Below are 26,610 nucleotides of genomic sequence, written 5' to 3' on the forward strand. Positions count from 1 at the left end.
AATCTGGCTGGGGTGACGTCATTGCACGGCAACCGCGGAAGGAGGCGCCATTTCACTCCCCCCGGGCGGCATCGATCCACTCAGTCGGTGACAGCAACACGGGCGGAGATTCGGCACCGCGGTTCGACCTGTACCACTCATCCTCTTGACGCATCTCTTACCCGCTTCGGACTCATGGAAGCCCCGGCACAACGAGCCTTTCCGCTCGTCGGCCGATCCGTCTAATTGCTGGAGTTTTGACAGCTATGGTTTGCTAGCTATGTGAGCTAGCTTCTACGGCGTCTGTCGGCGAAGCGGATTCAGTCCGAGTCGCGGAGGGTGGGCGACTCTTTCACGAGGCGTAGGATCGGAATCCTGCTTCCGCCATCATTCGACTTCTCCCCCAACCAACATTTTATTGACCTACTTTGGCAACGGATATCCTTCAGAACGGTAAGGAGGGTTCTGTCTAATTCCCGAAACCTTTCTGGTAGAGGTAAATAACCATCCATTGTACGTACACAAGCCCCCTCCCATCCCCAAATGTTGTTATGTTAAATTTAGCTATACTAAAAATTAAAACGATTTGTAAATGTAAGCCTTCTCGTGGTGACGGTATGTTTACAATATTTCTCATCTCATTTTCTGAACCGCCTTATCCTCATTAGGGTCGCAGGGGGTTCTGGAGCCTATCCCAGTTGACTTCAGGTCAGAGGTGGGGCACACGCTGAATTGGTGGCCAGCCAATCGCAGGGCACACGGTGATAAACACCATTCATGCTCACACCTATACCTCGGGGCAAATTTAGAGTATCCAATCAGCCAACCATTCATGTCTTTGGAATGTGGGAGGAAACCAGAGTACCCAAAGAAAACCCACAAGAACATGCAAACTCCACACAGGTGGATCGGTATGAATTTGAACCCAGGTCTCCCTCTGTGAGCCCTATGCTGCTAACCACTTAGCCGACGGGTCGCACGTTTACAATAATTCCAGGTGTGAAAGTGGAATGCTTGTATTTCTGTTTCCTTTGAGCTAAGACTGTTCAGGTGAACTGGTTCTTCAGGTTGAACCGTACGTGGCTGAGCAAAAATGGCGAGATAAGCAGGTTGTCAGGCGGCCGCGGGCGCGCTGCTTTGCCGCTATGTTGTGCCGTCTAAGCGCTTGACATTGATTAGGATTCAGCGCAGGACGAACTCCTTGAAAGCTGTTTGTGTTGGGATACACTGAGCACCAGTGTGGGATCCACAGCTGGGATGATGGCGGGGAAACGGGACGTGTCTGACCCAATTATTGGACGTTTTTCCACAATAATGGCAAACAAACATGTTCAGTTTTAGCTTTCCCAACAATGACTGTTGTTCTATAAATGTGGAAGTGAAAGTTAAAAAGGGATATTCAAGTGTGCAGTGTTTTGAAAACAATTCTATGCTCCTCTTTGAGATACTACATTCATTTGAACCACTATATCCTCATTAGAGCCGTTGGGAAAGGGGGTGCTGGAGCCCATCCCAGCTGACTCCAAGCCAATAGCGGGGGACAACCTGAGGCGGTGGCCTGAATTGGGAGGAAACCAGAGTGACTGGAGGCCATACAAACTCTACACAGGTGGACTGAGCTGGGTTTGAACCCAGGACCCCAGAGCTATGATGCCGACGCGCTAACCGCTCATCCACTCATCTTGAGATAAATAGGATATTATTTACGAGTCCGGGGGCTTGTTTTTTTTTTTTTTTTGTACAAAGAGTCTTTTCATAGTGGCACATTCCAAGAGTTATAAGACACCTTGTGATAATGAAGGTATAATTGTGTGTACAATAAGGTTATGAACTAAATAGGCCTGCAAAGTAATGATTATCTAATGATTCTAATTGAAGAAAAGAATGAAGAACAACTCTGGTGCAACGTGTCTTTATATAGTTTATGTTTCAAAAATTAAACAGCTCCAAATATTAATTACTTTCTAAGCTTATTATAAGAGTAATTTGGGCTGCAAGTAATGATTACTCCTTAACGGGGCACTCATCAAAATCCTTATCTGCCATTGAGAGGGCTTAACATCTGATCAATTTTGATTGGGAGGTGCTTGCAGCAATCGAAAGATTATTAGATCAATCACTGTAAATCTAATCTTTTTGTCTCTAAATCAATTGTTTTAAGATCACTCAGCTAGTAAGCCCCATCATGCTGTAGATGTTAATGTTAATATGAACCCAAAGTTGCACTTTTTGACCTTTGAAAATGCCACTCCCAGTTAGAAAAAATATTTTTTTGAAAAAAATGAGCTTGGTAACATCCTAAAACCGTACATTTGTAATTTTTGGTTCAAAACCGCATTCCAATATATGAATGATATATCGGATATATGGTGTTGTCTTCATTTTGTTCGATGTTAACGGACAACCACTATATGCACACACATTCATTCTAACAGAATTAGTTATATGTATGGGTGAACAGTGGACCAGTGGTTAGTGCGTCGGCCTCACAGTTCTGGGGTTCTAGGTTCAAATCTTGGTCAGTCCACCCATGTCGAGTTTGCTTGTTCTCCCTGGCCCTGTGTTAGTTTTCTCCGAGTACTCCTGTTTCCTCCCACATTACCCCCCAAAAAACATGTGCGGTAGCCTGGTTGAACACTCTAAATTGCCCCTAGGTATGAGTGTGAATAAGTGTCCATCCCCTCGTGGCCCGCGATCGGCTGACCACCGACCACTCAGGTTGTCCCATGCCTCTGTTCTGAAGTCAGCTGAGATAGGCTCCAGCACCCCCCGCGACCCCAGTGAGGATAAAGCAGCTCAGAAAATGAGATTAATGAAAGGACATGAGCAACAGATAGCTCAAAACAAGTTTAACTTTTTATTAACAAGATGCACGTTAATGGCGACTGTTTACTCGTGCCGGCTCACAGAATTCCGGTCTAAACCAGCTGTTATTTGACTGAGTGAAAATTAAATGTTGATGTCATCCTGAATACAGTCACTAATGATTCAGTGGTTCTTTTGCTTGACTTCGGTGTGGGCAGCGTGGGATCAATTCCCGCACGTTGGCAAAGTGCTTGAGACTGCGAATGGTTGTCTTGGCCAGTGTGCCGTGAGCGATGTTCACACATAATAATCCAAGAGAGAAATTGAAATATTAAGAGATTAAAATTGAAGTATTACGAGGTTAAAATTGAAATACTTTTAATACAACTTTGATGAGAACTACTTAATAATATTAATAATATAGGCAACATAGTTTTAAATTAAAAGATTTTCAGTTTGTGGTGTGCCTTGAGATTGTTTCAATGCAAGTGTGCCACAGCTAAAAAAAGGTTCAGAAACACTGGTCTAGGAAAAGTGATTGAGAGTGTGAATGGTTGTTTGTCTCTGTGTGCCCTACACCCAGGGGCGACCAGTCTCGGGTGTAGTCCACCATTCATCTGAAGTCAGGCGGGATTTGCTCCGGGTCTTGCTATCCTGACAAGGATAAGCTGTGTTGAAAATGAATGAATATTAAATACAGGTAATATTGTTTTCCCTACATTTATGTCAATTATGCTTAATGAAGAGACTAGATTCGGGAATATGAATGTATTGGGCGGTACACAAATATACACATAACATACAAGACTACCACTCTGAGATACTGTTTTTCCTATAAAAACAAAGTAGACCCTGTAAAACTGACCGGTCGACATGACCCTTGTGGGCCATTTACAGGCATTCAGAAGAAACACATTTCGGAGTCTCCACCAAGTACTACTGTAATCCCTCAATTATTGCGGCTAATGTACACCAGACATGGCCGCGCTAAACAAAAAAACACGAACCAGGGTCAACCCTATTTAAAAATAAATAAATAAATAAATAAATAAATAAATAAATAAATAAATAAATATATAAATAAATAAATAAATTGTATATTTTTTACTTCAGTGCTGAGTCCTAGTAGCAAGCGGATGACAGGGACGTGGCTTCTGCTTGTGAGTTTCAGCATAGATTTTCACATTTTTATGAACTTACAAAAAAAAATACAATAAAAAAAATTCCCCCAGAAAAATTGCAATGTAGTGAAGCCGCGAAAGTTGAAGCTGCCAAGGAAGCACCAACTTTCGTTTGGCGCACCAACTAGCGAGAATAAAGCTATAGTGTTCTTCCTGAACCCAATCTCTTTATCAAGCATAACTGAAATAAGTGAAACGAAGGATTTTAATTTGACGTCAATTTTGGCCCCTTGTTGTTCTGCAAATGGACGGAAAATTCGTCACTTATTGGTTGTAACATGACGAAATGACACACAGCAACGAATAATTATATCATCTCTGCCAGAAAGGAATTTTGCCTCTTTTAATCCTTAAAAAACTCACTAATGGCAGTTTTCAGTGTAAGTCTGTGAGTAGATGCTAGTCTGCGAGTGTCATATTTGTGCAATTGGCAGTGTTATTTATCCAATCAGTTTTGACTGGAAGGGACGAATCAAAGAATGATTCATAAGTACCTTGTTTCATGTCTAGCGCCATTTTGTTCACTCTGATGCAAGAGGTTTCTAACTGTTTGAATCTGGTTAAATCTAGTCAAGGTTGAGTTGGTTCCGTACAGTCCATTTTCTGAGAGGCCCTTGTTCTATTTATGGTTCCATTTGTTGTTTTGAGTTGTGTTCGGGCATCTTGTGTTGTCGGCATGATCCTCTTCCTGCTCAGCCGTCAGCTGACTGGCCAGAGGCCACCCATCCCTTCGCCACCCTCCCATTTGAATCGTTTTCTCTTCTCACTGCAAATCATGCATGGTATTTGTAGGCAGGTCGTGGACCAGCATTGTCATGGAGATTGACGAATTGCACTGAAGGGGGGCTTTGCACCGCAGTGTCAAACGTGTTTTGTTGTGGAAGCCTGCAGACATTTAGCAAAATGCTCTTAATCTCTTTTAGAAAGTGTGCAATGTATATAAAGGGTGAGTGGCGTACAAAACAGGGCAAAGTGAGCTAGTGCCTTTTACGAAAAGACAGTGAAAAAGCCTTATTTACATAGGGTAGGTTAGGTGGTGTTTTAAGACGTGTTACGAAAAGACAGTGACAAAGCCTTATTTACATAGAGTAGGTTAGGTGGTGTTTTAAGTAGTGCTACTGTATGGATCACAGTGTTTCACACTTTCAGCTTGCCTCATTTGGACTACTGTATTTTCCCGCATATAAACTGCTCACTTATAAGCCGCACCATTGAAATTGTCTTAAATCGTTGAATTTTACAATTTCTCGCATACAAGCCGCCCCCTGATTCGCAATTTTCACCTCCATATTCATGGATTTAATAGGGTGAACAAATGTGTTACTTTGAAGGGAAAATCTTAAGAAAAATCATCACACGTGTTATTTCTGAGAAATGTCCATTCCAGTGGTACCTCGAGATACGAGCTTAATTAGTTCCGGAATGTTTCCCATTAAAATGAACTAATTCACAAATTCATTTGTTCCAACCCTCTGAAAAAAACACCCAAAACAGAATATTGGATTGGAAAAAAATGTTTTATTTCTTCAAATTTGCCATCTATTAACAAAGGAACACATAACTAGTGGTTTAATATTGCTAAAATGTGTTTATTAGAACTAAAATTAGACAGATTTCGGGGAAGGTAGAGAGAGGCACATAGAGGGGGTGTTTTGGGGGGTGCGAGCGAAGGAGACTTTTTGCACTGGTGAATCGTAATATAAGATAAACAAATTTAAATGAACTTGGATTAACACTAACTGCTCCCCGGATTTAGACCTATTGGCGATACGGTCCAAGCCCTTCTATTTACCTAGTGAGCTAACGGTTATCATAGTAATGGCGATCTATATTCCACCGGATACTAATGTTAGCACGGCACTTAACCTCCTGCTAACGGCTGTAAACAAACAGCAGCTAGACCACCCCGATGCAGTCTTTATTGTCGCTGGAGACTTCAACAAAGCATGTTTAAAGACTGTCTGCCGAAGTTTATTCAGTACGTGAAGTGTCACACCAGAGGAGACAAAACTCCAAGATAATAATATCAACTCGTAGCGATCGCTCCGCCATTCGCGCCAAATGACGGAAAAAAAACACCATTGCTCGTAGATATCTGTTATACACGAAAGAGATGCGGCAAAAAAGACGTGCGCTACAATGATCAACAGCCTCTAATGTCTTGGCCACCGGGCTTTCTCGTATCTAAAGATAATTGTTTTTCTATCTTGAAATGCTCATATGTCGGGCTGGTCGTATGTCGAGATACCAGTGTATTAGGGTCAACCTCATAAGGAATCAATTCATCCAGTGGTGGTTCAGTAGCCTTGATTCAGTCATAATTTTTTTTTGGCGAGAAAAAACGCTACCTAGAATTTTTTAAAGATATTTCCTTGACTGACAGAGTAAGCTGAACAATTGGAAGATAAGGAATTGGAATCCAGCTGGAGATCGATTGTCATGCGTGTTGTTGTATCAGCGTCCGATGTCTTTTTACATGTCATGGTGACACGTTAGCTCAAATCACGACCTCTTCTGTGATTGCATCTTTTAGGATGCGTGAGGACATGACCAGCATGGTGCGTGCCAAGGCGGAGGAGGAGCTCGGCGAGAAGTTGTCCCAGGATGAGATCATCTCGCACACGAAGCAGGTGATCCAGGGCCTGGATGCCCTAAAGCTAGAGCACCAAACCATCTTAGATGGGCTGCTGGGTACGCTGTGCCGCCTGAAGCGGGACGAGGAAGGCACGGCACTCGTAGCTGAGGAAAAGTCCCACATGATTCGCAAGTCGCTGGAAATGTTGGAGCTGGGGCTGAGCGAGGCCCAGGTGATGATGGCCCTGTCGGCCCACCTGAGTTCAGTGGAGTCGGAAAAGCAGAAGCTACGGGCGCAGGTACGGCGCCTTTGTCAGGAGAACCAATGGCTACGGGACGAGTTGGCCGGGACACAGCAGAAGCTGCAGAAGAGCGAGCAAAGCGTGGCACAGCTGGAGGAGGAGAAGAAGCACTTAGAGTTCATGAACCAACTTAAGAAGTATGACCAGGATCTTTCGCCCTCGGTCAGTGCAACGCCGAAAAAACATTTGGCCTGCAAGTTGTTTCAATTCACATCACTTTTATCAAAGGAAATGAATCTTATTGTGCATTTTGTTTTCTAGGAGGAGAAGGATTCAGACTCCAGCAAAGAGCCTTTGGACGATCTGTTTCCAGATGATCATGATGACCAAGCGCAAGGCAGTAAGTGCAATCGACGTCATTGTACACTTTTGGTGGCTCTGTTACTTAAAGGGCAAGAGAAGCAGAGACAAACATGAGGCGGCAAAAAACATTAGAGAGGAATTTAGATGGGGAAGGTTATTGATGATAAATATAATTCATCTGTTTTAATTAGTCTATTTTATTTTTTGGTTGGCCTGGGGGCTTGAGTGGTTAGTACCTCCTGTAATAATTCTTAACCTATAATTTAATCTAATTTTATATTATTCACCTAGAATATAAAATAACATTTAAAAAATGTACAGGATCCCCAAACAACATTTTGAAAATATAACATTTTATTTAATACAGTGACAGGTCTAGTATTTATGAAATTGATTGATCCCAGCACTTATATTTTTTAACTTGGATTTTTCATGTCTAGTGGAGCCATCGTCCCATGGTAGCGCGGCGGCAGCAGCAGCTCAACAAGGTGGCTACGAGATCCCAGCACGCTTACGCACCCTGCACAACCTGGTGATCCAATACGCCTCACAGGGCCGCTATGAGGTGGCCGTGCCGCTTTGCAAGCAGGCCCTCGAGGACCTGGAGAAGACGTCGGGTCATGACCACCCGGATGTGGCCACCATGCTCAACATCCTGGCCCTTGTTTATAGGTCAGCAAAATGGATGCTCCTCACCAAAATCTAATTTTATAGCATAGTGGTTGAACATTGTGTATTGTGATAGTTGGTAAAAGAAAAAAACACCAATGTACGTCAAGTCCATACTGACTGGGAAAGTCTCAGTCAAAATGGATGGGATGTCTATTGCTGGGCGGCCTGGTGGAGTGAGTGGTTAGTGGGTCGGTGCGAGTAGTTAGCGTGTTTTTTTTTAAACTTGATATTTCTCGCATTATTTACTCAAATGTGTTTTTTTATGGCTATAGAACTTTGCTACATTATTTTCTTAAAACCTATATAACTTCCTTTTTTTTCTTTTTAATATGAAATATTTTCACTAAGCATCTAATGACGTGGGCGGCCCGGGCCCGGTGGAGCAAGTGGGCCTCACAGCTCTGGGGTCCTGGATTCTCCCAAGCAGGAGACACCCTTAATCGGTGGCCAGCCAATCGCAGAGCTAAAATATGATAAATATTATTTTGCATGTTTTCTCTGGATTTTCAGTTTTTTTCCACCCAAATCCCCAAAACATGCATAGTTGGCTGTTTGGACACCCTAAAAGCCTCCTAAGTATGTATGGTTTTGTCTCCTTGTGCCCTGCATTTGGCTGACAACCAATTCAGGGTGTCTCCAGCCATCGTTGGCTGGGAACGGCTCCAGCACCCACCGCAACCCTTGTGAGGATAAGCGGTACAGAAAAGGAATGATTGAAGCTTTATGATAAAATAATGTTTTATTTTATTGAAGATATATTTATTAATATTTGAAGCATTTTTTTAACTGGATGAAACAAATATATCAAGTTGTTTTTGTTTACAATAAATAAACCCGACAATTTTATCTGCAGATATTTGAGAAAAGAAATCACGACACAAACTTTGGTTCAAAAACAATACTCAATGACTTAAATGGAAAGCGCGACCCATCGTATTATTAGGCCTGTTCTTGTCACCGCAGTAATGTAGTAGACAAAAATCTCAGACTGGCTACCAAACAACCGCAACGGTTCTTGTGGAACTCTTTAAACAGGCTTAGCAATTTACAGTACGCCGTCAATGTCTGTGTGCAACAAAAGAAAAGCCCTGGCCTGCTGGGAAACTATTTTAACGGCTTGTTCCTGCATTTCAGAGATCAGAACAAGTACAAGGAGGCCGCCAACCTGCTCAATGACGCTCTGGCCATCAGGGAGAAGACTCTAGGCCGGGACCATCCAGCTGTGAGAAAGCCAAGCTGTCTTATTAACACTGTCATTGCCATTGATGATGATAGGGATACATCTTGTAATGCTTTTTATCCTTTGATTTTTGAACGGTTTGTCACAAGTACACATCCAATAAACCTATGCGAAGTGAGAGGGTCGGCAGTGAATGGACAAATGCCCATTTGCTCCACTGCCATTGCAAATGGATTGGATTGTGTTGCGGTCAATGGCAGAAAATGAGTTGAACATATCGATGACATTGATGCTAGTCAGCCAGTATGGTGTCAGCTGGGATAGGCTCCATCATTCTAAGAATTTTAGCTTTTTCTATGTGTACTTCCAGCTCTGGGGCCCTGGGTTCAAATCCAGTCTATGTGGAGTTTGCATGTTCTCAGGGCTGTGTGGGTTTCCTCCGGGTACTCCAGTTTCCTCACACATTCCAAAAACATGCATGGTAGGCTGATTGGACACTAAAAAATTGCCCCTAGGTATGGGTATGAATGGGCATTTTTGTCCGTCTCCTTGTTCCCTGCGATCGGCTGGCCACCGATTCAGGGTGTCCCCTGCCTTTAGCCCAGAATCAGCTGGGATAGGCTCCAGCACCTCACCCACCCCTAATGAGGATAAAGCAGATCAGAAAATGAAAAAAAAAACTCACTTGAGGAAATGATCACCCGCATTTCCCTGCCACTCTTACTTGGCCTCACTATGCTCTTTAAAGACAGTTGGATGGGATTGACAGCGATAGACATCCAATCCATTTGATTTGAGCCCTCCGACTTTGAGTAGACTGGACATCTTTTTGTGACAAATTAATTTAAATTCAAAGCATTGGCCAATGCGACTGAAATAGTTAATGATTTTGACCAATAAAGGAGATCAAGTGCATCCTTAATGACCTCCTTTCATTGCGCCATCTGTCTCCCTCACCAGAGGTTTATAAAAAGTTTGTCTTGTTCCCCCCCAGGTCGCCGCCACCCTCAACAATCTCGCCGTTCTGTACGGAAAAAGGGGCAAGTACAAAGAGGCTGAACCGCTATGCAAGAGAGCACTGGAAATAAGAGAAAAGGTGAACCAGTAACAACCAGATGCTGTCAAAAGCATGATCTTCATCGCTCCCTTTTGTGGTGGGGGTACAGGTGCTGGGCAAGGACCACCCGGATGTGGCCAAACAACTTAACAACCTGGCGCTGCTGTGCCAGAACCAGGGAAAGTACGAGGAGGTGGAGTACTACTACATGCGAGCACTGGAGATCTACCAGACCAAACTAGGGCCTGATGACCCTAATGTGGCAAAAACCAAGAACAATTTGGTGAGAAAAAGGGGGACAGTGTTTTATTTTGTGCGTTTGTTTTTCTCCGCTATTTGAATTTTTCCTCCACCAGGCCTCCTGTTACCTCAAGCAAGGCAAGTTCAAGCTGGCCGAGACGCTCTACAAAGAAATCCTGACGCGGGCTCACGAGAGGGAGTTTGGCTCTGTTGACGGTAGACGGCACACTTCTCGTTACTACAAAAGGATGTGCAGAATTATGATGTCGTTTACTCTGCAGGTGAGAACAAACCCATTTGGATGCACGCTGAAGAGAGGGAGGAGCAAAGCAAGGTGAGGAAGAGGGTTATCCTTTTGACATGAGTCATACACAATGAATTTAAGGACAACAATGGAGGGCCAGTTCAAATTTGATGTCCATTTTCAACAATGACACAACGTTTGGGTTGGCTAGCAATGAAGAGGTACAGGGAAGGTCGGAAGAAGCTGCATTGTGTGGACGACGCTTAGGAGTGAAATGGAAGTTTAATTTCCTGGCCGCCGGTCTGGCGGCGCATACCGGCACCATCAGCCGGCCATCATTACCGTATTGACATATAAGGTGAAACGGTACTGCTTGAAATATATTGTTTACCGATGATGTAGTGATCTCCAGTGAGACAACGGACCAGGTAAAGAAGAACATAGAAAAGTCGAGATCTGCTCTAGAAAAAGTGGCGATGAAGGGAATGGTCTACAGGACAATGGTAGGGCTAGCTCTCAAGTGGCAGGGCAACAAGTAGCGGTGATGAAGATGCTGAGGTTCTTCTTAGGCGTGATCAAGTTGGATAGGATTAGAAATGAGACAGTAAAGACAGTGAAGGTTATGAGGGATTATGAGAGGTTACAGAGAGATCCGACCATACTCGATTGTTATGAGAGGTTATCAGACACTAGACCTCCCGGGATGGTTTGGGCTACTGAAGGGAAAGGGACTATTTTGGTAGAGGAATGTTCAGAGAAGAACTGCTAGGAAACATGGCTAGAGGTTTTACTTAGGAGAAAATACCTGGATGTAGTGAGGCGGGGTGTAAAGGTTGATGGTGTAGGGGAGAATTAGGCAAAGAAAAGAGTGAAATGGCAAAAGTGGTGATCCCTCACGTGACAAACCGGGAGTGAAGTGATACAGCATTAAACAAAAAAAATAGTATTTACTGTCTTTGTCCCTTTAGAATGGACAATATTTTTTCAATAGTAAAAGAGAATATATGCAGTAATCATTTTTTTTAATTATTAAAAAAATATATAAATTAAGTATTTACTACTTACTTCCTTTTTCACAGTTGTCGGACAGACCGCTGAAGGTATATATTTGGGAGGAGGTTTTGACTCATTGGCTGCCATTAACCTTCCAACTACCTTTACACCAATAGCAGGGAAAGAGTTTGAAAATTAAAGCTCTACAAATTTAGCCTGATGTGCTCTTGTTGGCAATTAACTTATTCTCCGGGTACTCTGGTTTCCTCCCACAATAAAAAAAAAACATGCATGGTAGGCTGATTGGACTCTCTAAATTTCTCCTAGATATGAGTGTGAGGGTGAATGGTTGTCCGTCTCCTTGTGCCCTGCGATTGACTGGCCACCGATTCCCTGCCTGCTGGGATTGGCTCCAGCACCCCCGCAACCTTAATGAGGATAAAGCGGTTCAGAAAATGAGATGAGCTGGGAGACATAGAGTAAAGTACTCTCTAAATCTAAGCCACAAAACAAGTTCTAGAACCTATTCATATTGTAAGTAGATACCACAATATAATTATATTTTGCACTGTTGTCTAATTTTTAGGGGCGAGGGCCATTTATTTTATTCAGAAATCAAGAACAAACATACATTAAAGCAACAATAATAAAACGGAGAACAACAGGCTTAATTGGCAAGTTTTTTCAGATAACTAGCCTAGAAAATTACATAACAGGCTTTTTGTAGTCAGAGAAAACAAAACATAAGTCACACTTGAGTATTAGTCACAACCCCTGCCAAACAATGAAAAACCAGCCAAACAGTCCATATTGATTTTTTTGCCTTCTGGGCATGTTCATTCATCAAAAGGCCTGCACATCTGGTGTCAAAGTGACGGCCCGAGTGCCAAATCTGGCCCGCCACATCATTTTGTGTGGCCCGATAAAGTAAATCATGAGTGCCAACTTTCTTTTTCAGGATCAAATTCAAATGAAGATTTTAGATGTATATTATATATCTTGATTTCCCCCTTTTTAAATCTATAATTGCAAATTTTTTAATCCTTTTTTTTCTTTTGTTTGTAGTTCAAAAAGCATATTGTAAAATCTAAAGAAGAAATATATATACAAATATTTTCTTTTTCCACTTTAATATTGAACATGATTAAAATTATATTTTGTTTCCTTCTAAAATGAAAAACAAATGATTAAAAGACATATTCCCTTAAAAAAAGCTCAAATAAACGTTGTTTTAGATCTATTAAAAAACTAAATATTTAGGGCTATTGATCCATTTCTTTTAATCAGTTTTAAATAAATTTTATCTAAAATGGTCCGGCCCACATGAAATCGAGTCAACGTTAATGCGGCCTGCGAACCAAGTTCGACACCCTTGGCCTAGACGATTTCATATTCGAGTGCCACGAGTTGTCATTGAACCGGTATTCGCAAGTATGTGTAAGTGCCACTCGATTGATCATGTCTTCCTCTTACAGGGCAAGCAGAAGGACGGTTCACCATTCGGGGAGTATGGCGGCTGGTACAAAGCTTGCAAAGTAGACAGGTGATTTGAAAAACATTGACCGGCAAATCCTGCTCTATTGTTTGGACTAAAACTCTGTATTGACCATGCAGCCCCACCGTCACCACCACACTGAAGAACCTGGGTGCGCTCTACAAGCGGCAGGGCAAGTTCGAGGCAGCCGAAACCTTAGAAGAGGTCGCCATGCGCTCCCGAAAGCAGGTAATGCCAACAGCAGCCTGCCAATTAGCAAATACCACTAGTGAACACATTAGTTAAATCCTTAAGTAGATCATAAACCACAAGACGGATGCAAACCCTTTTAGTCCATGCAGATGAATCAAATTATTTATATATTATGTATTGTATAATTCAAAACAAGTTATTTCAAAGTGCAAAGCCACAAGAGTGGCAAACTAAGACCAATAAAAGGTTACCGTAGTTTCTCGCATATTAGCCGCCTCCACGTTTAAGCCATACCATTAAAATTGCCTTAAAATCATTGAATTTGACAATTCCTCTTGTATGAGACACCCCCCGATTCACAATTTTTTTACCCACACACTCATGGTTTTAATAGGGAGTACACGTGTTACTTTGAAGGGAAAATCTTTAAAAAAATATCAAACGTGGTATTTCTGAGATGCTATATGAATCGAAAGGATCATGTGTTGGATTTCACATTCCAAAAGGGTGTTGCCTGGACGTAGACAAATTCAAAAGGGAAGGGACGTGAGCAGTACAACCAGGAAGTGTGTTTGTAGCGGTCTAGTTTTCACCAAGTCTATGGGTGCAATAATAGCATGAGATACACATTACGGAGGTATCAAGGCTGATATTTTAATGATCGACCACAAGACCTTCGATCAGCCATAACAATTATTGGGATGTGCTGACATGGTAAACGCTACGAACACATGTATCAAGGCTACTCTCATCTGGCCAGTCAGAGTACATTTAACTACCGTAAGATCGCGGCGGCCTGAGCGAGAAATGGCAGACCCAAGTAAGTGAGTTTTTTTTCCCGTTTTATACAAGATATGTTTATTTTACAAAATAATGAATTGATTCATAATGCATTTGTGGTTTTCTGTCATAAACGGCACTGAATAAGTTCTAAATGGCAGTTCAGATGGTGTAACGTTTCCGCTTCCTTCGGCAGGGCCTGGACACGGCGCATAAGCAGCGCGTGGCTGACGTGTTGGGTGAGCCAGAAGCCTGTGAGAAGCAGCGCAGCCACGAGAGTTTGACCTCTGACACAGTCAAGTATGAGAGCGGGCCCGACGGTGGCGAAGAAGTGAGTATGGGCGTCGAGTGGAATGGGGTAAGTGCAGTACACGGCCCTCTCTTGATTTTACTAAACGCGAAAGCCACATGGAGATGTTGGTGATTGACTGCCAGAAAGCTACTCCACCATGACTTAACAAGTGCCTGTCATTGGCTGTCATTGGCTGCCATTGTCGGTGATAGACGTCAAATCTATTGGATCTGGGAGTGAAAGATGATGTTTCTGTGCCATTGGCGGAAGAAGACGGCCTATCCCTTTGAAACGGATGATTGATTGAATGATTGTTCTTAATCAATCTCATTTTCTGAACCATTTTATCCTCTTTATGGTTGCGGGGGGTGCTGGAGCCTATCCCAGCTGACTTTGGGCCAGAGACGGGGGACACCTTGAATTGGTGGCTAGCCAATCGCAGGGCACAAGGAGACAAATAGGGAGTATGGGGTGTCGGAACCTCTTGGCCCCCGGGCCCTCTATGACCGGTGCCAGAGTCTGGTTCGTGGAGCCGGCAGGTTGGATTCTGCCAAGGCTGCCTTATGTTACCGATTAATTTCATAACTTTTATGGATAGAATATCTAGATGCACCCGTGGCATTGAGGGGGTTAGGTTAGGGTTATGTTCTCCCCAGGCCTGCGTGGGTGTCTTCCGGGTACTTAGGTTTCCTCACACGTTTCCAAAGACATGCATTAATGGCTGATTGGACACTGTAAATTGCCCCTAACTATGAGTGTGAATGGTTGTGTGTCTCCGTGTGCCAAGCAATTGGCTAGTAACCAATTCAGGGTGTCCCCCGCCTTGTGCCCGGAAGTCTGCTGGGATAGGCTCCGGCACCCCCGGTGACCCTAATGAGGATAACACGGTTCAGAAAATGAGATGAGATAATTTAAGTAGTTAAGAGCTTGGCGATGGAATTAAATGAACTCACAAGTCATGATATTATGACACTATTTTAGTTTTGTCAAGCATTATGCTTTAGTTTAATTCAGTGTTTAAACATTTTTTTCCTGGTAGTAGCATTTATATTAGTCAATATTGATCATTATTGATTGTTTTTATTTATTTTTGATTTTACCTTCGATGTTAAATTCACAAAACAGATTTTTTCTAAAAGCCAAAATCATTGAGTGGTGAAGTACACCACAGTGAATTGAACAAAATTGGTTAATGAAGCATAGTTGTAGTAGATGCTTGATAGAAAGTGCCAGCTTATCCTAACACCAAAACTTGCCGTATTGTTGAATCTACTTTACTAACTATGTTATCCTGTCACTTCTAGACTCTTCTGTGTAAGGAAAATGTCAACTAACTACTAAAAGTTGCATCTCAGACTCCTGCTGTCCTTTCCTCCATCTTGCTCCTTATACTATCTCGAGCTGCATCTTACTTTGCATAGCAACAGTAGTCCTAGCGCACTTAACAACCAATCAGCATCTCCCGCTGTGTCTGACATTTTGTCAACAAACAAGAAACTAAAAGTGTCTCACGCTCCAGAGGAATAATGGGTCCTCATATCCACTATGTCAATACGGGCTTTGTACTGTACTACTACTTCATATTTAAACTGTGTATGTGTGTGTCAATGTGTGCTCTCTTGCCTGACCTGTCGGTGTCTGTTGCTAGCCATGATCTTTGTGCACTATGTCTCTCTGTTTTTTTGCGCGCTATTCATGTTTAACTGTTTGGGGATCACTCAAAATCTGAAAAACTGACTTTTGTTAGTTACCGTATTTATTCGAAGATAACGCACACCCATAAATTGTGACTAAATTGGTAACTGGCAAATGCTGAACACATGTCGCCATGACAAAACGTTTATTCACAACATATGGTACGGAAACCTGGTAAAACAAATTACTACCAATATGAACACAATTCTCAAATGGAAATTGAAATCTGAAATCCTTAAAGTCTAATTCATCATCATAACCAACCAATTGATTCCATTCTTCTTGAGCAAGGATAGCGCTCCATGGGCGGACTCCTGTGAGCAGGTGTCCCGCTAACATTTCCCTGGAGCAACATGTTTTATTTGTACACTATGAACTTGCCAAAGGTTATTTGGAGAGGACTGGCTTTTGTTAAAGAAGGTAGATTATTGCCATTTGGCAGACAAAGACAGGTTTTATGTCTCCCATTATAACGGCTGCGCAGGGGACTTTTTTCACCAGGATTTGGTAATGAAAGCGAAGACTTCGTGTAAAACGCGAGCTATTAAAAGATAGACATTCAAATAGAGAAAATGCCTAGGGCAATTTAGACTGTCCAATCAGCCTATCATGCATGTTTTTGAAATGTGGGAGGAAACCGGAGTACCCGGAGGAAACCCACGTGGGCCTGGGGAGAACATGCAAACTCCATACAGATGACCTGGATTTGAACCCGGGACCTCAGTGCTGTGTGGCCGACACACTAACCGCTAACCTCACCAGGCCGCCCATTCAATTATACTCATACATTGTTTTTTTTTTGTTTTTTTTTTAAATATAAATAATTACTTTCATATACCTGGAATCTTTTAATAATAAAATAAGGTTAGAGGAAAAAATATATGAATTCATTCATCCATTTACCTTCTGTACCGTGCATCCTCGTCAAGGTTAACTACACGCAAGACTGGTCACCAGTCAGTCAGCCATTGGGCAAAAATGTAAACAACTCCAAAATTGACATGGATAAAGCAGACATACACTGCAGTTATGTTTTTTGTTTTGATTATTAATGACGTTTCTACGAGACCAATCAGACCAGTGGCCTAAATGCCATTTATGAGCAAGCCGACGTGAGAGGAGATTTAAACACGTTGCGGGTGACTTTCATTATTAATGCACACGACACTTCATTCATTGCTGATAACCTCTTTTTTTTTCTTCATCCCGTCCCAGCAGGCCTAAACTCCAGATGCCTTGTAATGCTTGTAAACACTCGTCTTCTGTGATGGACACCTTGAGCTTTGCAGCGACATCTTGCTCTTTCCCACCATCTAATGACTTCTGCTACTTCCTCGTTGTTGTCCTTTGCCAACCTTTTCTCCTCTTTGATCTCCAAACGCACTCGTCCACTTGGGAAACATGACATTCCTTTCTAATGACATCACAGTCACGTAACGTCTGTAATAAAAAGCTATCATGCTAATCGGGTGCAAAATAGCAAATATCAATGAAGAGCATCATCATGAGAGATTGCTAATAGGCGTGGTGAAGCAGCATTTGCAAAATGCTCCTCTAAAACAAATTCCTCAGTTTTTAAAACCATAATGATCTACTTTATCGAGTTTGGGTTAACTGATCTGTAATCCCTATAAAGCGGGATTTATGGGTGTGTGTGAGTGTGTGTGTGTGTATGTTAAGATTCTCTCGCTATGTTTGTCCAAACCCTGCAACATAGAGAGTTGACATTTTTTTATGTTGGCCAGAAATGGCTGTCAGATCCTAATAGATGAGTGATTGAATTTCTTCACCTTCTCTAAGTGTGTAAACTCAATCTTTTATTTAATAAACACCTATTTTTTCCCAGAAAACTTGGTGGAAAAGCACACTGGTGCCCCACCATGTTTTTGGGAAAAACATAATAGTATTATGAATTAAATAGTTAAGTTGATAGGAAATTTTTATGCATGTCTGAGTAATTTATCAAGAATACTGAAATGTCGAGTCTAACAGAAAGGTATGATCTTGAAATGCAGTTTTTTTTTTTTTATAAATAAAATTACAAACGCATCGTTCGTTCTTAACCCAATACAAAAACAATGTCTAAATAGCAGCCATGTTGTGAGGGCGTGGAGATCTTTTGCATGCGGCCATGTCGTAGATGAATATTTAGTGCTCAAATACCAAACCGTAGGAGCTAATTCAAATCACAGCTGTAAAGTCTTCTCGTATCTTGTTGTTCTTCTTCTACTAATCATTTCTTGCTTCTGCTCACTTGCTGCTGTCATGTGCGCATCTTTAACTTCTAATAAAACTCGTTGCTGACTTCCCACTTTGCGTATGAAGCTTTTTCCTCTGCTATCACCCTGGTAATATTTTCAATTCACTTCTTTCAACTGGGAGAGCTGGCATTGAATAATTATGTTTGAATACCGTTAGTGGTGATAGACGTCCACTTACTCCTAGCACTGGCAATGGCGACCAATGGGTTAATGTTGTCATATTGCATTTGGATACATATGTTATGTATAGTTGAACACTGTTCGTAATTCTTCTTTACAGTATTGGATTTATTTTTTGGTGTTTTATCCTTATATTGGAACATTGATTGAATTATTTTCCATCTATAGGTAAATAATGTAAATAATGTCTACCTAGTTATATCACATTTGTAGCTTTTGGTTGAATTTGGCTTTATCTAATACTTCAAAAATATATTTTCTAAATATATTTTTAAATCACATTTTTTTTAATTGATTGAACTACCAGATTATCTTAGTTGTCTAATAGAAAAATAAATAAATAATTTCCTTTTTCTTTGGATTTACCCTTTCCTAAATGCCACTCACCTAATTAATCTGTTCATATTTTATAACCCTATCTTTTTCATTCATCTATCATACCGCTTATGGGGTGATGGGGTGCTACAGCCTACCCCAGCCAACCTATGGGCAGCAGGCGGGGGACAGCCTGAATTGGTTGCCAGCCAATCGCAAGGCACAATGAAATAGACAGACAACCTTCACCGTTAGACTCGAACCCAGAGTGCACGCACCAAAATCAAGACGAAGAACCACTTCACCATTGGGGGGTTTAGCATATTTTTTATTCATTAATTCAATTAGAGTCTCAAAGGGTTAATATTTTATTTTCACATTAACACTTTATTGGCCTGGCAAGCCACAGTCTGACTTTCACCATGTACAAGATGGGTAGCAAATCCGCCTGGTATTCTGTTGTTTCCATTGGATTTTCACTCCAGTCCAATATCAACCGACAAATCAGTTCAGTGCCCCAACATACGAGGAATTTGAGATACGAGTACAATTCCAAGCAAATATTCACCTTGAGATATGAGACAAATTTTGAAATACGAGCATTGGAGATAGACTGTTGGCCAGGCCATGTATTTCTCTCTTAAGGGAAACAATGGATCCAAAGCAAGCTTGTGCAATGAAGGGTAGTGCGAAGAAAAGGGAGACTTTTAGCACCGGTGAATCGTAATATAACATAAACAAATTTAAATGAACTTAGATTGCGATGCAGACATTCAAAAATAAGTTTAATCTAACCTTACACTAAACTTAATTCTAATATTGTTTTGCATTTTCATACATTTCTCCCGTTGGCTCTTTTTGCCCCGCCTCCACACGGACTTTCAGTCAATATCGGGTTTGTTTGAATATTCAAAATATATCGAAAATGATGCACACAAATGTTCTCACAATAGGACAACGCACAACCACTTGCCAACGAGAAGTAGCCTTGTAGTATTATAGATCGCTTCGCCCAGTGCTCGCAGAGACATTACAAAAAAGTGAGTTGCGAGTCAGTGCCCCTGATGTTCTTATGAGCAGCCAATGAGAAGTAATATATACTCGTAGCGATTGCTCCGCCATTCGCGCTGAGTGACGGAAAAAAACACTGAAAAAATGCAACGCTCTGCCCAGTGCTCGTAGATATCTGTTATACACAAAAGAGATCCAGCAAAAAAAGACGCTACAATGATAAACAACCTCATGTCTTGGCCACCTGGCTTTCTTGTATCTCAAAAAATTTCTCGTATCTAGAGATAATTATATGCTCGAAATTTTACTGGTATCTCAAAATGCTCGTGTGTCGGAGTGGTTGTATGTCGAGGTACCACTGTACAGACAGATGGTTACGGAGTGAGAAAAAGAGCGAGAGAGAAGAGAGAGCCACTTGACGGACGTGCTCGTAACAGCATAAATTTGAATTTTAACTTAAATGAACTTTGATTGTTATACACACTAAATTTTAATCTTGCGTTACACTAAATGTAAACTTTCTTGTGCAATGACCCAGGTAAAGATGTTAATGTGTTCCATTGCGGCTTTCCTGCTTCTCCATGCCTCAGAACCGAGTGTATCCCAGTTACATTTTTAAATTATGAAACTAACCACGACTCACTTTGAAGTGTTGAGCTGGTGTGGAAGACTCCCATTTTTCAGATGCTTGCTTTGCTTTCAAGTTTATGTAGATTCCGCTGTCTTTTTCACATATTAATGACTCGGTCAGGCTATCTCCCGCTAATTGTTTATCTTTTATCCATATTAAAAGAAGGCCCTCCATTTCGTTATGTTTGTTACTGCGCAGCTTGGAAATTGTGGTTAGTCCTTTGGTAGGCTTTATATCCTTCTGCTTAAGGATAGTACATACCAGTACTCCTCGTATTGGTGAGCCAGCTCAGTCATGTCTACCCCACTCATGTTTTCCGATTGTTTCATACTTTATATTGATTCCCCTTATTTCTGCACTGATTAACGCAAAAACGTAAAAAATAAAACCTGTTAGCCCAGTGCTCGTGGATATCTTTACGCGAGAAAGACAGTGCGTTGTTATCATAAGCAGCCTCTCGCGTACTTCACCTGGCCGTCTCCTATGCTCGTATCTCAAATTTGTCTCATATCTCAAGGCAAATATTTGCTCAGAATTTTACTTGTATCTCAAATTCCTCACTCTTATGTCAAAGTATTACTGTATATTAGCTACTAAAATGTTTTATCATGACAGGCCTAATGCGAACACATAATTTGACGATGGTTATAGCGCAAGCAGCCATTATGGCAAATAGAATGAAGATCATATAAAAAGAATACAGAAAAAAATCCAAAAATGATGCAAAATGTTATGTTTGTGGCTGCAGTTATGACTGAAATGTGTAATTTGTCAGCGTCCCACTAGAGAGAGCTGATTCAGCCCACTTTGAATGAAAAGCGAGCAGGTTCCTAATGTCGTGTCCGGCCCCCTTCACCCCACCAGGATGGCTCAGGTGCCCTGAAGCGAAGCGGCTCCTTCAGCAAACTACGAGCATCATTGCGCCGCAGCAGCGAGAAGTTGGTGCGCAAGCTCAAAGGCGGTGGAAGCAGTGGACAAGCTAAAAACCCCGGGTAACTATAACCCAAGAAATTCTGATGCAAAAAAGTACCCAGCTGTTCTTTCACTTGGTCAAAGTTAGGAAGCAGTCGCTGGAGCTTCCGGGCCTGTGGGGGGCGCCTGCTGCACTAACCAAAAGCTAAAGAGTTATTGGACAGGAAGTTATTTTCCTGGTGATGCTTATAAAATAAAATTTAAAAAACAAAACAAGGAGATAGCCACCATGTGGCCTTTCTACGCAATGTCAGCTTCACTTTTTGGTATTGTTCATGTCCACTAATATTTATTGCATCTGGTGTGGGCTGCTCTGGGCTATTACTCTCATGTGTGCTTTTATTTTGAAGGGACCATGTTGTGTGGTCGCTGCATGGCAATTGTGGCCTTTTTATTTTTTTATTTAAGAATAAATGACACTTGAATTTTGACCCGCATGTGCTTTCTGGTCTGCTTTTACTTTCTGCTTACTGTCTTTTGGTTCATCTTAATGATGATGATGATGATGATGTTACCTTTGTTTTTAGTGAATATAACTTTTTCATTGAATCACATTTTTCACCAAATTTCATGTAAAGTTCATATTTTCAAAAACTGCCTTTCTATAGTATAACTTACTTTTCCTTTAAAGTTAAACATTTTTAAATCAATGATTAAAGCAATATTGTAACATTTCAAAAAACACATACAATAATACATTTATGAATAGATTAGATTAGAATTTTATTTCATCCTGTATTCGGGAAATGTCTTGGTTGCAGTGGCAAGACACAAAACACACAATACATTGTAGACCTAGGTAAAAAAATGAGCCACATACAATAATACATCTTATTATTTTGTAAAATGAAGAGAATTGTTAAATTTTCACTATCAAATGCAATTTGTTTTCTTCTAAATACACATTTTGTCCTATTTTCGTCAATCATTCCTCTTCCATTCCACTTATCTTCATGAGGGTTCTGTTATCTATCCCACCTTATTGTACACAGCTGGTGGGTTACACCTTGAATTACTTGCCAACCAATCAAAAAGCGTATTTTGACATTTTCAAGTAAAATAAATGTATGAATTTAATTGAATTCAAAGTATTTTAGTCACTTTCATGGAATTATGACTGTCCAATGCAGTTAACTTTACACATTTAAAACTATCTAAGTCTTTTTTTGCAAAAATTCAAACAAAATTTACAGATTTTTTATTTATTTTCATTTTATTTTGAACTAAAAATACAAATTAAGAGTCAAGAAATAAGAATTTTAACTGGTTTCTGTTTATTAACAATTGAAAATAAATAGAAATAAAGAGTTAAAAAATAGTTGATCTTTAGTGTTTTTTCCTTTTATAATAAAACATCAAAAAATAGACGAAAAGGGGGCTCTTGTTTCCTCCTTTTTAGATAAAATAGATATAATATAAATAATTGATCCTGGCACTCCAAAAACCTAACTAATGTTAATGTTAACCCGAAATAAATATCTTTGATACCTCTGGTCTAAATATTTAGATTATTCGTCTTACATGTAACGTTCAAATCTTGTAAAACGATAAAATTTTTCATGAGCGTTTTCACCCCCATCATCATCATCATTACTTTCAAGATGCAACATAATAACCAGTGCTTGATAAGGGGGAATTTTTAGCGATGGAGTGAGTCCGATTAACAGAGCCACGCGTGTTCTTCCCCTTGACCTTTGAACCCTCCTCACACCTGACGCCATGATGGCGCAGCTTGAAGCGGGCCAGCTCACTCGGCGTTCTCAACGTGGCCCAGGAGGTGCCGCTCACTCCGTCCCACTACCAAGTAAGCACCACACACAATTTCATTTTTTGCTGAAGTTTGGTTTTCGAAATATTAATTCATTCATTTTCCGCACCACCCATCCTCACAAGGGTTTTTACCATATTTTTAAAATCATTCATCTGACAAGGCAGCCTGGTGGAGTGAGTGGTTAGCGTGTCGGCCTCACAGCTCTGGGTTCTGGGTCATGTCCATCTTTGTGTTTACATGTTCTCTCATTTTCTGAACCGCTTTATCCTTACTATGGTTGTGGGGGGTGCTAGAGCCTATTCTAGCTGACTCCGGGCCAGAGGCAGGGGACACCCTGAATTGGTGGGCAGCCAATCGCAGGGCACAAGGAGACAAACAAGCATTCATGCTCACACTCATATCCATGGGCAGGCAATTTAGTGTCCAATCAGCCTACCATGCATGTCTTTAGAATGTGGGAAGAAACCTGAGTACCCGGAGGAAACCCACGCAGGCCCGGGGAGAAAATGCTAACTCCACAAAAATGGAGATGACCTGTTTTTGAACCCTGGACCCCAGAGCTGTGAGGCTGATGTGCTAACCACTCACTCCACCGGGCTACCCTCACAGAAATTTACTCAAGTAAACGTAAATGATTTTTACCCACCTTTCACAACTTGCCGTATTTTCTGAGACTTACGGTAAATCTCGGATATGGGTCTTACTCCGGGGTTGCACTGATGAATCCGGACACATTTTAAGTGCAATAAGACTGCCACCAACTTGAACAAAATTTTGCATAAACCTTTAGTTTAATCTCGACTCTTCCAAAAAATGTTCCTTTACAGCGACTGGAGTATTCTAATTCTGACTGTCTTATTTTTTGGCATATTTTTTTCTTCTTTGTCCGTGTGTTTTTAGGAACGAAATCATCGTCTGAGAAAGAGTCATGACCTGAGCGCCAGCCAGACCGACCTGACACGTTAGCACTGCATGGCAGCACACAACTATTTGTAAATACACACAAAAAACACCTTTTATTGTACTTTGATTTTTCAGCTTGGCGACAGTCATAATGTCACATCTTGTGAAGTGTTTTTTTTGGTTTTATTTGCTTATTGTGAGATGAAAAACTTTTGCAAGTGTTGTGTTTATTAAGAGCTTTTTGGGGAATTTTGCAAAAGATGATTCTTTGCCATTTGGCACATGAAGGCAACGGGAGTGAGCTTGACTCATCCTCTGACGCACTGACAGATATATTTTTTTTTAATAATTCCTATTTTACCATGAAAATGTACGGGTTATTGTATGCACAAAACAGTAAATCATTTGGATTTTACATTGAAAAAGTTGCTTTTTTAATGAATAAATTCTGAATTTTACAAGAAGGATAAAATAAATTAGAATTACAAGACAAAGGTAATTTATTTTAAATAAACAAAAGGTGTATGCTTGTGACAACAAAGCAAGAATTTTAGGAACATTTGTTAAAAAAAAGCAGTAAGTGTTCAATTTTCCTTGAATAAAATACACTCGCTAGAAATTTTTGAGTTAAAATATTTATTTGATCTTTATAAAGAAACATGCTTATGACAAGCAGGGGGAAAAAGAATGATGCTTGTGACAAAAAACAATTTTAAGATTTTTTTTTTTACATTTGTAACTCTTCCACTTAAGTAGTCGCCTTAAAAGTAAAAAGCATAGTGGTGAGAAAAAAGGAAAAAAAACACTACAGTCGTACCTCTACTTACGAAATTAATTGGTTTCAAGAATTTTTTTGTAGCTTGAAAATTTTGTAAGTAGAGGTGGACTTTATATGTAAATTCTCATTCGTTCCACGGTCCTCATAACTACCATAAATCCTTTAAAATTGGTTAAAGTGTCCCAATTTTGTATGAAAGATAATATAAGATAAGTAAGAAAATTATTCGGAAATGATTTATTAATGTCTTAAAATAAATAAAGCACATGAAAATGTGCCCTGAGCTGCTGAAATATCTCCTTACATGACCCTTATAGATATAATACAGTGTTCCCTTGCTACTTTGTGGTTCACCCAACGTAGACTCAGAGCTTCGCAGATTTTTTTTAGGAAAAAAAAATAAAAATATTACATTAAGACAACATATTTTACAGTTTTTTTTTGTTATTACATGAATTTCACTTTCTCTACCAGTATTCTATATGATGTACTGTATACAGGGGGGGGTAAAAAAATATATTTTTTTTTTATTCAGTTCAAATGAAGCATTTTTGAAGGGGCATCCCTACTTCGCGGAAATTCACTTATCGCGGGTGGTCCCAGTCCCCATTAACCGCGATAACCGAGGGAACACTGTATCCGTGTTTGCCCGCCAGATGACGGCAAGAGCCCGTTCTACCAGGGCCGAAAGCCGTCCACTTTGTACTAAATTTAAGACTTTTACGTGTGCCCTATGTGCGTGTGTGTGTGTGTGTGTGTGAAAATATGCGCCACGTTGCATTTGCAGTTTTTAATTGCTTAATAAGGGGAATTCAAAATTAAATAATGGATAAGGAAATGCATTTACTTTTAGGGGGATTTGGTAACTTGGATCTTTTTTGTATCCCGAGTCAATCAAAAATTTGCAAAAAAAAAAAAATTAGACTGGAAACTTTTGTACCTATAAACATTCGTAAGTAGAGGTATAAAAAATACAAAAAGCCAAATAAATGTGCTTATGGGCACCAAGATAGAATTTGTTTTTTGGCAAAAACTTGTTTCTTTAAAAAAAAAATTGGCAAGGGAATGATACTTTTGGTAATTTTGAAGTCATTTTGGTTCCATTGACGCGGGTTCCTTTCAATAAATGACAGACAGAGTTCGATGTTCATAACCCTACAAAGGGTTAAATGTAAGAAAAAGTCTTTGAATTGTTAAGAGTACAAGCAAATGGACTGTGAATTTGATTTTCCATGTAAAAGACGTGTCCAAATGAAGACAACATATGGATCAATATCATTTTATTTTGGCCTATTCTTGTTTTCAATGTTTTAGCTGGGAAGTGCAATTAGTCTGATTTTGCTTGTTTGTATGATGTTGATGTAAAAACAAAATTCAGTTCATGAAGGCTGCCATTTCTATTTCTTACTGTCATTTCCCAAAACTAATTTGATGTATTGTTATCCAAATAATATAACATATTATTAAATATTAATTTTACTGTTGATCACTCTTTTTGGCGTGGATTCACTGGCAAAAAAAGGCATTTCTGACTTGTGATGTTAATATCATAAGAATTACATTCATTTATCATGGGTTTAAATTCAGGTTGGTCCACCTTTGTGGAGTTTGCATGTCATACCTGTCAACTTGTACGTTTTACATGTATTTTATACGTTGTTTTTTTTTTTACCATTTCAAATCATGTACGCCGTACACCACCTTTTGTACGGGGAAATTTTTTGTTAAAAAAAAATCGCCAATATATATGACAACCGATCTTAACAAGACCGTTTTGGCTAAAATCCAGATAGTCTCGTAGGCT

The 26,610-nt window shown here is 40.4% G+C and overlaps 1 protein-coding gene across 8 annotated transcripts; it reads left to right on the forward strand.

Moving 5' to 3' along the window:
* klc1a (kinesin light chain 1a) lies at positions 1-26,290 on the forward strand. Of its 8 annotated transcripts, none has more exons than XM_077730692.1 (15): positions 1-432; positions 6,499-7,003; positions 7,103-7,181; positions 7,585-7,816; positions 8,951-9,038; positions 9,991-10,092; positions 10,163-10,336; positions 10,410-10,509; positions 10,575-10,627; positions 13,006-13,073; positions 13,145-13,253; positions 14,194-14,328; positions 21,247-21,374; positions 23,086-23,158; positions 24,026-26,290. In XM_077730692.1, the coding sequence occupies exons 2-15, from the start codon at positions 6,500-6,502 to the stop codon at positions 24,089-24,091; spliced, it is 1,911 nt and encodes a 636-aa protein (XP_077586818.1). In that variant the 5' UTR covers positions 1-432; position 6,499; the 3' UTR covers positions 24,092-26,290. The 8 variants fall into 8 exon arrangements, with proteins under 8 accessions (XP_077586818.1, XP_077586816.1, XP_077586820.1 ...); XM_077730690.1 differs by having other exon boundaries at positions 2-432; positions 14,194-14,355; XM_077730694.1 differs by lacking the exons at positions 21,247-21,374; positions 23,086-23,158; positions 24,026-26,290 and adding an exon at positions 21,158-21,193 and having other exon boundaries at positions 4-432; positions 14,194-14,355.
* The last annotated feature ends 320 nt before the right edge of the window (positions 26,291-26,610 follow it).

The sequence above is a fragment of the Stigmatopora nigra genome, chromosome 13 (genome assembly GCF_051989575.1).
Source record: "Stigmatopora nigra isolate UIUO_SnigA chromosome 13, RoL_Snig_1.1, whole genome shotgun sequence".
In the NCBI taxonomy this organism is placed as follows: Eukaryota; Metazoa; Chordata; class Actinopteri; order Syngnathiformes; family Syngnathidae; genus Stigmatopora; species Stigmatopora nigra.

Bases quoted from the DNA above. Each gene is read 5' to 3' on its own strand.
- klc1a (XM_077730690.1), top strand. From the start codon at position 6,500: ATGCGTGAGGACATGACCAGCATGGTGCGTGCCAAGGCGGAGGAGGAG. The intron at 10,628-13,005 runs GTGAGGAAGAGG...TTCCTCTTACAG, and splicing joins AGAGGGAGGAGCAAAGCAAG to GGCAAGCAGAAGGACGGTTC. The intron at 23,159-24,025 runs GTAAGCACCACA...GTGTGTTTTTAG, and splicing joins TCACTCCGTCCCACTACCAA to GAACGAAATCATCGTCTGAG.